The sequence below is a fragment of the Globicephala melas genome, chromosome 12 (assembly GCF_963455315.2).
Source record: "Globicephala melas chromosome 12, mGloMel1.2, whole genome shotgun sequence".
NCBI classification, from domain to species: domain Eukaryota; kingdom Metazoa; phylum Chordata; class Mammalia; order Artiodactyla; family Delphinidae; genus Globicephala; species Globicephala melas.
The window spans coordinates 81,902,055-81,915,592 of record NC_083325.1 but is presented as its reverse complement, the minus strand read 5'-3'; the positions used below and the strand labels follow the sequence as shown (position 1 = coordinate 81,915,592).

Here is a 13,538-nt window from a genome sequence, read left to right as displayed (position 1 = left end):
AGTTGGGGAGCCCAGGGAACGCACGAGAAACAGGCAACATGACGCGTCCTCCCAGTCTGACTCCACACCAAGGGGTCCTCCTGGGAAAACTCTAAAATCCTTTCCGGGGCAATGAGTGAACCAAGCAGACTGGTCACTGGGGTAGCCCGTGATCAGGCGCCAGAGTTTCAGAGCTTGTCACCGTTTTCTACGATGAGCCCAAGTGAGACGATCCTGTCCCATGACGACCATTTGCTTGTTCATTTGTTCCTTCAATCAGTCCCTCTCTCAGCCTCCCTCGGCTCCTGCCATGGTACCAGGCCCAGGGCTGAGCACCGAGGGTGAGAGATGGGTCATCAGCCCCTTGCCGATTTGTCAGGCCCCCGGTCTGGCAGGTTGTCCTGTGACCACTAGTATTTTGGAGCCATGAAATCTGACTTTGGGCAAAGATAGCCATGGTCACCAGGCAGAAGCATGAAACAAGACCAGATGTGACCTCTATTCTGTGGGCTTATATACGTGGTTGGAGGTCAATTTGTGGCTCAACTAAGGAAATTCCTTCCTAACGAAGCGGGAGCCCTTGAAACGTGAGGATTCGGCAGGGCTTGTTTGATGATGGTGCTGGCCAGTGCCGTGGGCTGGCACGGAGTCACACACACACACACACACTCACACATTCAGGTCCTTCTTAAATAAGGGCAGACTGTGGGGTGTTTTTCATTTTTTTATTTTATTTTTTTATTTTTATTTTTTCTGTTATTATTAGATGGCATAAACTTTAAAAAATTTTTTATAGGAGTATAGTTGATTTACAATGTTGTGTTAGTTTTAGGTGTACAACAAAGTGAATCAGTTGTACATATACATATATCCACTCTTTTAGATTCTTTTCTCATATAGGTCATTACAGAGTATTGAGTAGAGTGAACACTATTTGGTATCATGTTTGTAGGAGTAGAGGAGAGAGGGTGGTAGGAAAGTGGGGAGGTATCTTACTCTTAATTACGAAATAGGAGAGGGTACTCCTTTCTTTATCCTAAAAAAAAAAAGAACAGGATATTCAGGAAGAAGGGTGCAGGTCTGGGTTTTGAACTGGGCGTGAGGCTAGTTGCAGCGAGCAGGGCCTACTCCTCATTGCGGTGCGCAGGCTTCTCATTGTGGTGGCTTCTCTTGTTGTAGAGCACGGGCTCTAGGCGTGCGGGCTTCAGTAGCTGTGGCACGCGGGCTTTAGTAGTTGTGTCTCGTGGGCTCTAGCACGCAGGCTCAGTAGTTGTGGCGCACGGGCTTAGTTGCTCTGCGGCATGTGGGATCTTCCCGGCCCAGGGCTTGAACCCGTGTCCCCTGCATTGGCAGGTGGATTCTTAACCACTGCACCACCAGGGAAGCCCCTCAGATTCCTTTTATCTGGGCCCCGTTGTAGCTTCTCTGTGCCTCTTTCATGACAAATTTCACATCCTTCTTTTAATAGTAATTCTTTACATTTTCTCTTATAAACCATAATGTTTGTGAACAATGCTACCCAAATTGTGGTCCCTGGACCAGCAAAGCCAGCGTCACCTGGGACCTCAGTAGAGGTGTGAATTCCCATGCCCATCCCAGAATCCGAATCAGAAGCTCTGTGGTGGGGCCCAGCAACCTGTGTTTTAGGAAGCCTTTCAGGGGACCCTCATGCACCCTCAGGTCTGGGAATCAATCTCCTGGAGGACATGAACTGTGTCCCAGTCCCCAGATCTTCCCCCAGAGCCGAGTGTGAGGCCCGTACATAGCACACGGCAGGCGTCCACTAAGTGTGTGTTTGGTGAATAAGTGGAGACCTTCTGAGTACAAATTGCCACACCCACGCTGAACCACGTTTGATCATCTCAGCAACCACACGAGGGCTCAGTCTTCTCCACCCCATTCTACAAAGGTGGAGACTGAGGCTTAGGGAAGTTAAGCTTCTCGTGGAGGGTCACATAGTTAAGAAATGGTGCAGAGGCGATTTGGAACTGGCCTGGGCTGACCCGCCTCTGAGAGTTGCCATCAGAATTAATCTTGTAACATTCGCTAAAGCATTTGTCAAGTTCTGTCAGTATTCGGAGTCTCTGGTCTGTACAGTGATTTATTTTCCTAACTCAGCTTGTCAGAGAGTTCTGGGAAAGTGGGAGGCAGAATCCAAAACGGGGAGCTGGGGAGACTCGGGCTGGCGCAGGCCTGGCAAAGATCTGGTAGGCGTTGCCTGCGTGAAATTTCTAGAGTCAGAGCCGAAGGAGCAGCTCAGGCGATGGCTGTTCAGCTTTGCCAGTTCCCTCTGGGCCTGAGCTTGCTGGGCTCTAAAATAGGGGTTTGGACTAAATGAACAAGCAAATGCTACAGCCCCTGTCTGTTCTCAGAGCAGGTGCGCACATCAGCAAGGGCTGGGAGTTCAAGACTTCCTTGGAAAGGAGCACTCGCGTTACCCCAGGTGCAACCGGCCTGCCTGTTTTCACTCCCTGGCATTCAGAGACCGCCCACATGTGGGGACCACACCTTGTGCCCGAGGCCAGGGGCCAAGCAGGTGCTGTTTCTCGTCCCCCAGGGCACGGGCACTTCCCTTACCTCTGTGGGAACCTGAACGATGTCGTCGTGAGCCCTCTCCTGTACACGTGCTACCAGAACTCCCAGTCTATCTCCAGAGCGTATGGGCAGTATGGGGCCTCCACGATACAGCCCATCTCAGAGGAGATGCAGCTCCTGCTGACCGTCTACTATCTCGTCCAGCTGGGTGAGTCTCCCTCCCATTTCGTGGGAACCACTGGTGGAATAATCGCTAAAGACGGGAACCGCACAAGCCTTGATCGCTGACCCTCTCTTTGAACCCTGGTGAAGACCGCCTCTGCTGTCAGGTCACTGCAGTGCTCTCCACCCCGAGGGGCTGGGAAGGCCTTCAAGTAGGTCAAAATCTACAGTGAGAATTCAAACATGATTTCCCTGCCCTTCTAGGCGCAGAGATACAGCAGGAAGAAAACAATGGCTTTGCCCTCAAGGAGATTGTATCCTAGTGGGAGAGAGAAACAGTAAACAAGTGGAAAATAAGCAGAGGGAGGTGGGGTATGTGATTGTGGGGTTGTTTCAAGTTGTCAGAAAAGGCCTCTGTAAGGAGATGGCGTTTGGGTCGAGACCCGAGTGATGAGAAGGATCCAGCCTTATGAAGCTCTGAGGGAGGCAGAGGCGGGAGGATGGGTGGGCGGCAGGCGGGGCTGGAGCATGGAGCCCCAGGTCAGTGGGAGCCAGGGCGGCTGCAGAGTGAGAGCATGGCAGTGAGGGTGCTGTCAGAGAGAGGGTAGGGCCTCAGGCTAAGGTCAAGAGTTCGTATTTTAGACACATTGAGAAACAATTTGTATTTGTCGGCTCGGGCTGCCATAACAAAATACTACAGACTGCATGCTTAAACCTCACAAATTTATCTTCTCACGTTTCTAGAGGCTGGAAATCCAAGATGAGGGTGGCAGCAAGGTTGGGTTCTGGTGAGGCCTCTCTTCCTGGCTTGCAGACGGCTGCCTTCTCACTGTATCCTCTGTGCATGTGTGTGGGGACAGAGGGTGAGCTCTGGTGTCGCTTCCTCTTCTTAGAGTGCCACCAGTCCTACTGGCTTAGGGCCCCACCCTTCTGACCTCACTTAGCTACTTCTTTAAAGGCCCTATCGCTAAATAAGTCGTATTGGGGGTTAATACTTCAACATACGAATTTGAAGGGGACACAATTCAGTCCATAGCACCACTGCAATGTTTTGGGCAGGGGACAGATATGATCTGACTTTCATTTCAAGAAGACCACATGGGCTGCCATGTGTGGCCAGATGGTGCAGTCGTCCCAGGGAAGGCAGGTGGTGACTTGGACCACTAACAGCCACAGGGGAGAGATTGGGAAGGTCAGGATGGTGGGCTGTCTGTCTGAGGGACGTGAGGGAAAGACGGTGCTTGCATTTTGGCCTGAGCAACCAGGTGAGCCATGGCGCTGGAGGATGAGCGAAAGTCCCGTCTCGGCAATTTCAAGTTTGAGCCGCTGATGGGGCAGCCAGGTGGGCCGAGTCAAGGATTTGGATGTGCAGGTCTTGAGCCCCAGGGAGACGTTGCAGCTATAGGTATACATTTAGGAAACACCGGCTCAGTGACGATCTATATTAAAGCTGTGAGGCTGGATGAGCGACTGGGAGGGGTGGTGGATGGACGAAAGTGCCAGGGTTTGAGCCCTGGGACACTCGGTATTCAGGGACCTGGAGGAGATGGAGATGCAGCAGGTAGGGAGGAACCCTCAAGGGTGCTGCTCAGGACTGTCTGGAATCTGGGAAAATGTGCATGTGTTTCTCTTTCTCACTCTTACAATCCACATCCAATCCATCAGTAAGCCCGGCTTCATCCTGAATCCAACCTCGCCCACCTTCTCCATCAACACCTCCCTTGCCCAGGGTACCACTCTTACTCAAGCTAAGACAGCTCAAGGCTGCACAGCTGGTGCCGGGTGGAGCTGGATGGGGACACGTCTTCTACATCGAAGCGTGGTGCTCTTTCCTCCAGCTCACCCAAATATGAAATGTTGACGCATCAACCAGAAAATACCCATAGGGAGGAAAGCATTGAAGGTACTCAGTCTCACTAGTCATCAAAGAGATGCAAAGTTAACACATTAAACAAGTGATGCTTTTCTCAACTAAACTGATGGTAACAACCCAAACGATGCTATCCAGTGGAGCTAAGGGTGCAGCAGAACCAGGGTTATCGCGTGTCATTAGTGTCGTGGTACATTGAGACATTTAAACCATCTGGAGACAGTCTGATGATATGTATTAGTGGGCTCTGTAAGCCCGATTTAGAGCATTTAGGCTAAGGAACGTCCTAAACGTAAAGCTGTGTATTGCAGAAGCGTTCATAAATGTCCTTATCTGGAAGCAGTACAGGGGTCAACAGTAGATCAGCATCGCTCAGTCCGTGGTGGTGCCTCCCCGTTAGCAGTGCCCGTTAGCAGTGCTGTTTATGAAGGCCGTAAACGTCACGCAAGCATGATAGTGCCGTGATGGTGAGGGAAGCAGACACGCCTCGATGTCATAGGCCCGCAGTCATTATAACGATGTAAAACCTGCACGTGGAAAAAAAAAAGATGGAGAGGGGCTTCCCTGGTGGCGCAGTGGTTGAGAGTCCGCCTGCCGATGCAGGGGACATGGGTTCGTGCCCCGGTCCGGGAAGATCCCACATGCCGCGGAGCGGCTGGGCCCGTGAGCCATGGCCGCTGAGCCTGCGCGTCCGGAGCCTGTGCTCCGCAACGGGAGAGGCCACAACAGTGAGAGGCCTGCGTACTGAAAAAAAAAAAAAAAAAAAAAAAAAAAAAAAAAAAAATTGGAGAAACACACAAAAATAGTAGTGGTTCTGTTAGGATGGTGAGATGAGGGCTGCTTTCATCACCTCCGTCTTTTTCCCAGCTGTCTCGCCTACCATTTAACGTTAATCATTTAGGTTGCGTTATCTGAGAGTTCGTTTACACGCATTTCCCCAGCACGGCCCGGTTATATTGGCGTGAAGTTGCCGCGTGGGGCAGGTGCTGAAGCCCCTTCTGCCCGCCTTGTCGTTGCCAGCGGCGGACCAGGTGCCCCTGATGGAGGACCTGGAGCAGATCTTCCTGCGCTCCTGGCGGGAGTCGCACCTGACGGAGATCCGGCAGTACCAGCAGGCGCCACCGCAGCCCGTCCCGCCGGCGCCTGGGGCCGTGGCGCCCGTCACCTCTGCACAGCTGCCCTGGCTGGCCGGCCTGGCCGCCAGCTCCTGCAACGACAGCGTGCACATCATCGAGTGCACCTACTCCCTGGCCGAGGGCCTCTCTGAGATGTTCCGCCTGCTCATCGAGGGCAAGCTGGCCAAGACCAACTACGTGGTGATCATCTGCGCCTGCCGGAGTGCCGCCATCGACTCCTGCATCGCCGTCACCGGTGAGGCCGGGCCCCGCCGCTGGGCTGCCGGGAGAGCAGTCTGGTGGTGCCCAGAAGCCCTCCTTTGCCGTCGCCCCCTTTTGCCTCTCATGGCCCCGGGTTTGCAGCTGTGCTGGTTAGTAACAGCCGTTAGCGCACAGTAGCCCCTGGTGTGCCCTGAATAGTGCGCTTTGGGAAAAATTCCATTCCTCCTGGCGTCGAAGATGAGCCGTTTCCGTTTCTCTAGAGAGACGGGGGGCAGGTTTGGATCTGGTTAGATGCAGGGAAAACCTGGGTCCCCCGTGCACCTGCTGGTCTGTGGTTTAATGACTCTGGCCCTCAGCTTCTTCAACTACCTAATGGAGATGAAAAAAAAAAAGGCCTTCTTGTGTTTGTGTGGGTTAATGAGCCAGTTAGCTAATTAATTATAAAAACATGTATTGAAGCCCTACTATGTGCAGTCACTGTTCTGGGGGCTGGGGACACAGGAGTGATGTCCCTGCTTTCCTGGAGCGTGTGTTCTGGTGGGGAGACAGACACCAAACGGCGCAGAATGTCCCGGGGGGAGGGGGGAGGGATGGAGGATTGCAGTAACTGCAGCGTCCCAGTCATCTCTTGGCATCCCTTCGTCTTAAACACCTGTGTTTTTAATAAATTCTTTACATTGATTTCAGTAATATCTTTAGTAATAAACCTCGAGCCCCTGCTGTGTCAGGCACTGGGCTGAATATTTTATAAACATTGTCTTGTTTTATCCTCACAACAGTCCTGTGAAGTAGATGGTACTTTTAGCCACGAATTCCAGATGAGGAAGCTGGGTCAGCCTAGGTTACACAGCTAGTTAAGCGGGGAGAGAGTCAGGTTCCAAAGCCCATACTCGGGGATTTCCCTCTTATTGTCCCAGCTACTAAACTGGGCTGGGGGTGTGTACCCTTTATTCATTTCACCAACAGGAAGCCCTGCTCTTAGCCAGGAGTGGTGCTGGGCTTGCGGGATGGACGGAGAAAGAGATTCAGGCACAGACCCTGCCATCGAGGAGCTCACGTGCTAATTCTAAGCAGAGGGCCCAGTCCAAATTGTTGTTTGTTTTCCAGGAAAATACCAAGCCCGGATTCTTTCTGAGAGCCTTCTCACCCCTGCCGAGTACCAGAAAGAAGTCAATTCTGAGCTGGTTACGGGGAAAGTGGACTCTCTGGGAGCCTTTTTTAGCACCCTCTGTCCAGGTAGGCTTGTAGTGAGACAGGTGCAGATTCATAAATTGATGAGAAAGACACAAAGGGCAAGGTCGTCTCGGGATGGAGCCCATCCCCCGTGACCTGCTGAGGCTGGCCCGGATTTACATGTGTGGGCAGCCCTTCCATCTGTGGGGTCTCTGGCTGGCTGTTTCCTGCTCTGGCTGTGGGTTCTCTAGGGGGCGGCTTTGTGGTTTCTGTCCTTTGGGGGCACACAAGGGCCTTGTGCCTGGTTCTCCGTACCTCTCCGGCTCTGTCCATCACCCTCCTGCCTCCCCCTCTGTGTTGCTTAAAGCTTCTCACTGGAGAAGTGTATTCTCTGTGCCTCATTCTGTGTCTCCTATGCCTTGAGCGCCCGTCTCCCTTCTTTTCCTGGCCACTCACCCTACAAGACTCACCCCATTTCCTCCCAGAAACTCGTGCTGGCCCCTCCTTCTCCAAGATGTGCTCAGACCCCTACCTCCTGACCTTTGGCACCTTGCTCTTCTTTCTTTCTGTCCTGGCACCTTCTGGGTCATAATGTAATTTTCTTTAGCACATACATCTGCCTTCCTGGGCTGTGGGCTCCTTGACAGGATGGGACACCCTATCTCTGGTGCCCCAGGCCCAGGACAGTGCCTGATACACAGCGGGTGTTCCATAGATGCATGCCGAGTTTCACTGAGACGGACGGAAAACCCATTTCTGTTATTCTCTCTGTTTTGGGCAGAGGGCGACATTGATATTTTGCTGGACAAATTTCATCAGGAAAATCAAGGCCAGGTTTCTTCCTCCCTTACTGCCTCCTCCGTCACCAAATCAGCATCCCTAGATGTCGGCGGGACACGGGTATGCACAAGTGAGTGATGCCGGGGCGCTGGTGGCCAAGCTCTGGGCTGGTGAGGTAGCTTCCAGGGCCCCCAGGGGCTGCAAGGAGGCAGAGTCAGAGGCACCTCCAGCGGGCAGGGCATCTCCTTAGAATCGAGCAGACCTAATATCTAATTTTAGTTTTAGTCTTTGACGATAACAGTCTCATTTTACCCGGAAATGTACCTCTGTACAGTTTTCCTGAGATAGCACATTTCTCTGTTGATTTCCAGTTTATCGATGCACTGTTGAAATACTTTATGCATTCTAAGTTCCTGAAGGGCTGTGATGGTCTCCTCTTCCAGAGAACCTGTAACCTCTTCCAAAATCTAATCTCAGCGTCAGCTTCCCTGGGATGCCGTCCTTGTCCCCTCCAGGTGGAGTAGGTCACAGCCTCTGTGCCCCCTCGAGTGCTGTTCATCCTTTTATTTTTCAATTAGGAAAAGGGTGCGAAATGACCATCACGGTGGGTAGCCCGGAGCAGGCGCTCAGTGAATATTGGTGTTTTCCCCATTCCCTCATCCCTTTGTGTGCTAGACGGGGGCCCCCTGCTGATTCCCTAGCAGAGGTCCAGGGCTGTAGCCATCCGCTGGCGTGCACCTCACCTTGACGGGGTCTCTGGTTCCAGGTTACCAGCTGGAGCCCCACCACATCCGGCCCTTCCAGCTCGCCGTGGCCCAGAAGCTCCTCTCCCACGTGTGTTCAATCGCAGATTCCAGCACCCAGAATCTGGACTTAGGATCCTTTGAGAAGGTGGACTTTCTGATTTGTATTCCACCCTCAGAAGTGACCTACCAGCAGACCCTGTTCCACGTCTGGCATTCAGGTACGGGCCTTTCAGGGGCAAGTGTGAAGTCTGTGTGGAGAAGCTTTGATCTGTTTGCGTTCAGGTTTGGATTCTACCACCATCTTTACTTCTAAAGTAGAGGGTGCCGTATCAACACCCCGGTTTCATAGCTCATGAAACTGCTGCCCGGAGGAAGTGACTTGTCCACTATTTTATAATCTGTTAAAGGTAGAACATGACTTCAGTGTTCCCTCTGTCTCACTCAAGTCAGTGAAGTATGTCCTGATATCTGGCGTCAACTTAATGTATTTTCCCTGTGCTTTCAAGGGGATGAAACATGAACCACACAGAGAGTCAACGTCTTCACTCGGAGGGTTCACTCTGAGTGCTCTAACCTACGGCCTGGTGGCGTTCAGGCTGGAGATGATTTGGGTGGGTGAGAGGGGACCTTTCCCTTTCTTTCAGTCACCCACGCTGGGATCAGCTGCTTCACGAAGGCAGCTTTGCTGTGCCCCTGGGTGGGCTGTGTACATAGCACACTGGGGAGCAGACCCACCTCCAGGCCCTGCTCCTGCAGGCAGTGACACGACAGTCGTTTGCACGGGAATCGGCCTCCCTGACTCACACGTTCCGCCTGCATCCCTGTAGCCTCCAGTCCCAGCGAGGAACCTGCCATATGGGAGATGCGCCTCAAGCGTCTGCTGCTGAGTGAGAAGCTCATGACCGTGTTTGGAGTCACTGATGTATTTTCATGACCGTGTTTGGCGTTACTGATGTATCTTCACTGTGTTGCAGGGGTTTTGCTGGAGCTCGGCTTGCAGAAGGAGCACATGACCAAGCAGAGGGTCGAGCAGTACGTTCTGAAGCTGGATGCCGAGGCACAGACCAAGTTCAAGTCCTTTCTGCAAAACTCCTTTCAGAACCCACACACGCTCTTTGTCCTCATCCATGACCACGCCCACTGGGATCTCGTGAGGTTAGACTGGCTTTGGCACATGGCAGGGCTGGCATTTCCCTTCTTTGAATGAATATGTACGGATAATACCGTGGGTATAAGTGTTAAAAAGATGAATGGTGTTGGGGGCTTGGCATTTGTAGGCAGAGGCTGCGGGTGTATTTCAGACCTTAGGGCCGGAACTTACCTGAGAGATCATCTAGTGCAGCCTCTGAAAGGTACCATTATGGCAACGAGAGAAGGGAAGCACCTCGCTCAATGTCGCAGGCTGGGGTAGGGGAGGGAGGGTATCAGTGGCAGAGCGACAGGTGCCGGGAAGGGATCCTGATGGGAGTAGCTCTGCCCAGGCCCCTTCCTGATGGAGCCCCACTGGCTCTGCACACCATGGGTCACAGCTGGTGCCCTTCCCAGGGGAGGTTTTACTTTCTCACTTCAAATGAACATAAATCGAGATGAATTTCACATGGTGTCAAGCCTGGAGTCTGGCAGGATTCCTGGGTGTTCACCAGGATTGGTCATGTCCATGAGACTGGCCTTGGGGTTATGTGTTTAGACACTGCCGCTGACATGGACGAGGGGGGAAAGAAGATTGTGGGTCGGGTATCGGAGGAAGGCTTTGATTTAGCGCAGGGCCTGAAGCTCAGGGCTGGCCGGAGCCTTAAAGTTCGCCCAGTTAAAGGGTTTACATTCTCGCGTCCATGCACGGGCGTGGGGGAATTTGAACATTCTGAAGTATATAATAAGCTAAATTGTACACATTCATTTGGTGGGTAGGTTTCTCAGAGTGGCTACCTGCCACCCGAAAGGTGAAGCACTGATGTTTTCCTGTCCCCCTAGATTTACAGACAAGAATGCTGAGACCACTGACCCACTGAGAAAGGCTGAGATGCACTTGTCTCCTCGGCCCCGTGTCTGAAATGCTTCCCATTCCTGACCCTATACTTTAAAATTTAGTACAGAAGTTACCATGTTATGTCCTCTTTGGGTCATTTCAAGATCAGTAGGAGGGCTTCCCTGGTGGCGCAGTGGTTGAGAGTCCGCCTGCCGATGCAGGGGACACGGGTTCGAGCCCTGGTCCGGGAGGATCCCACGTGCCGCGGAGCACCTAGGCCCGTGCGCCACGGCTACCGAGCCTGTGCTCTGGAGCCCGCGAGCCACAACTGCTGAGCCTGTGCTCCTGGAGCCCATGCCCTGCAACAAGAGAAACCACCGCAGTCAGAAGCCCGCGCACCGCAGCGAAGAGTAGCCCCCGCTCCCCGCAACTAGAGAAAGACCGTGCGCAGCAACGAAGACCCAATGCAGCCAAAAATAAATAAATAAAATAAATAAATTTATTTTTTAAAAAAAAGAAAGATCAGTAGGACTGTTGGAGAAAAGGATTTAAGGAGGCAGGTGTACAATCAGATGGGGCCGAGGGAGAAAAGGCGAGACTCATTGACAACTCCTGGGTGAGCGTTCCTGTGCTAGAGAAGCGGGTGGATTGTGTGTCTTGCAAGCAATCCTCTACAGACGCTGCTCCCCCAGCCAAGCTTTTAATAAGTCGTGAGTGTTCCGGGGAGTCCCTGATGGGTACCTGAAGTGCAGTCATATTTAACTTTCATTTTGCTGGTCGTGGGCAGAGCCCTAAGCTTCGATTGCTGCCGGCGTTGGGAGGCTCACAGTCAATTGATCCAACTGCCTGATTGTCGTCGGATGACAGGACAGTGCTTGCCATTGCACTTATCATTTCTTCTCCCTCTTCTGCTCTCTCAGTAGCACTGTTCATGACCTCTACTCCCAGAGTGACCCGTCCGTGGGGTTGGTGGACAGATTGCTCAACTGCAAGGAGGTGAAGGAGGCCCCCAACATCGTGGTGCTCCACGTGACCTCCTTCCCGTACGCACTGCAGACGCAGCACACCCTCATCAGTCCTTACAACGAGATACACTGGCCGGCCTCCTACAGTAATGTGAGTGTCCCAGGCCGCTGGGCCCACTGTAGCAATGACCTTGCGCTGGGAGAGATCCTGTTCACTAAAGAGTTGACTGACTAGCCCAGTTGAGGCTCCGTGGGTTCCAGCTCCTTGGCTCTGATTCTACCCAGGGTTAGATTTAAACCCTTCTTGGTCTTTAGAAACCTTCCTGTGTGCATTCGTCGGCTCCCTGTCTCAGAGCATGTAACGCAACAGAGTCGGTTTACTGTTTCTCTGGCGACTGAAGCTCTCTGAGCAGCGTTCTGAACACCTGCTCTCCTGGTGTTGGACGCACAGCCCTCTAGAGCTGTGGGGATTTGGACTCCACATGGGGTGACTCTAAGTTTGTCTAGAAGCCCTGGAAATGTTCCTATCTTTCCTACCCCTGCATCCTTCAGCAGCGAGGTTCAAAATCTCCTTCCTCAAACTGAACGCACGTCCACAAACCCTGGTGAGCTTTATTTCAGCTTATCACCTGCCATTTTCTCATCAAAATAGAAGACAGCTGTCATTCTGGTAATTTGAGAAATCTGGTGGTTGGATCCCACCTAATTACACAAGCAATAAGTGGACATCAAGTTGCGGACTTTTTCGGAGTGTCTCGGAATCATCCAGGGAACTTCTAAAGGTGCTAATGCTTGGGTTCCTTCCTGCCGATTCAGAATCAGGGGTAGCAACGGCATTTGTTTTTATGTAGCGCTTACCGTGAGCTAGGCAGGCACTGTTCTAAGTGCTTTATCATATGAACTCAGATAAGACACAGGTGCTAGGATGATTTCTGATTTACAAATGGGGAAAATGAGGCAGAGGGGAGGGGTTAAGCCACTTGCCTAAAGCCATGCAGCTAGAAGGTTCTGGAGCCGGGATATGACCCAGTCCAGCGAAATCCACGGCCCTCATGTTTAACCACTGTGCTGCTTGAGGGTGAAGTTCATGCCTTTGTAATTTTAGCGTCCTCCCACAACTTTGCCGTGCTCTGAAGTTTGATAAGCTCTGATGCTAGTTGGGGAGGAATTTTATATCAGTGTGGGTAAAATTGGTTGGATAAATGCATTTCTTTCTGCTGATTTAATAGCAGCTGAATGCAAAACAGTTGATTTGTCTATTCCTAAAACCAGCTAAAATTGTTGGAAAGAAGCAATTTTAACAAAGGAAGTTGTGTGTTTAAAAAAAAAAAGAGTCTGATTTTCTTCTTGGCGAAGGCACTAGGGTCAACTGAATGGAACAGTCTTCACTGACGGGGAGGCGCCGACCCTTACGCGTGGAGTGCTCTGTGCTCTGGGGCGCAGAGGAAAGACAGTTGTAAAACGTCACCCAGGGGATTGCAGAGTCAGCACAGTTCAGATCAAGATGCCTGTCCACGTCATCTGTGCGCCCAGCATGTGACCCCTTCAGTCCCCACAAAGGCAGTGTTTGCGTGACCGATGTGCTTGTGTTTTAGGGAGTGGACTTGTATCCTGAGAATAAGAAGTACTTTGGGCTGTCCGAGTTCATCGAGTCCACCCTCTCAGGACACAGCCTCCCCTTGCTGAGATACGACAGCTCCTTTGAGGCCATGGTCACCGCATTGGGAAAAAGGTACCTGTCTCTCTTGAAGTTACTAAAAATGCTCCGTAGTCAAGTACAAGGTGAGGGATGTGCAGCCAGGGAATTCCAGGGAGGGGCCACCGCTCTCCCTTCCTGGGTGACTCAGTCCCTCCGTTAAAGGGATCCTGGTTTATTTCTCGTCTTGCATTTTGGGCCGGTGATGTTGTTCCAGAAAATTTGAGAGATGAGAATGGGCAGAAGTATGCTAGAATGTGGGATTGCATGTCTGAGACTCAAGGGAAGGCAAGAAAACGGGAGGTGAGATAGCAAAAGGCGCCAAGGAA

General features: G+C 52.0%; 1 protein-coding gene across 1 annotated transcript in view; it reads left to right on the top strand.

Moving 5' to 3' along the window:
• The window catches only part of GREB1 (growth regulating estrogen receptor binding 1), a 69,577-nt gene that overhangs the window by 21,523 nt on the left and 34,516 nt on the right, over positions 1-13,538 (top strand). Inside the window, exons 9-16 of the mRNA XM_060309299.1 lie at positions 2,537-2,722; positions 5,567-5,917; positions 6,991-7,119; positions 7,838-7,966; positions 8,603-8,800; positions 9,557-9,737; positions 11,469-11,664; positions 13,109-13,245. Coding sequence (XP_060165282.1) covers positions 2,537-2,722; positions 5,567-5,917; positions 6,991-7,119; positions 7,838-7,966; positions 8,603-8,800; positions 9,557-9,737; positions 11,469-11,664; positions 13,109-13,245 — 1,507 coding nt within the window. The remainder of the gene's footprint in view (positions 1-2,536; positions 2,723-5,566; positions 5,918-6,990; positions 7,120-7,837; positions 7,967-8,602; positions 8,801-9,556; positions 9,738-11,468; positions 11,665-13,108; positions 13,246-13,538) is intronic.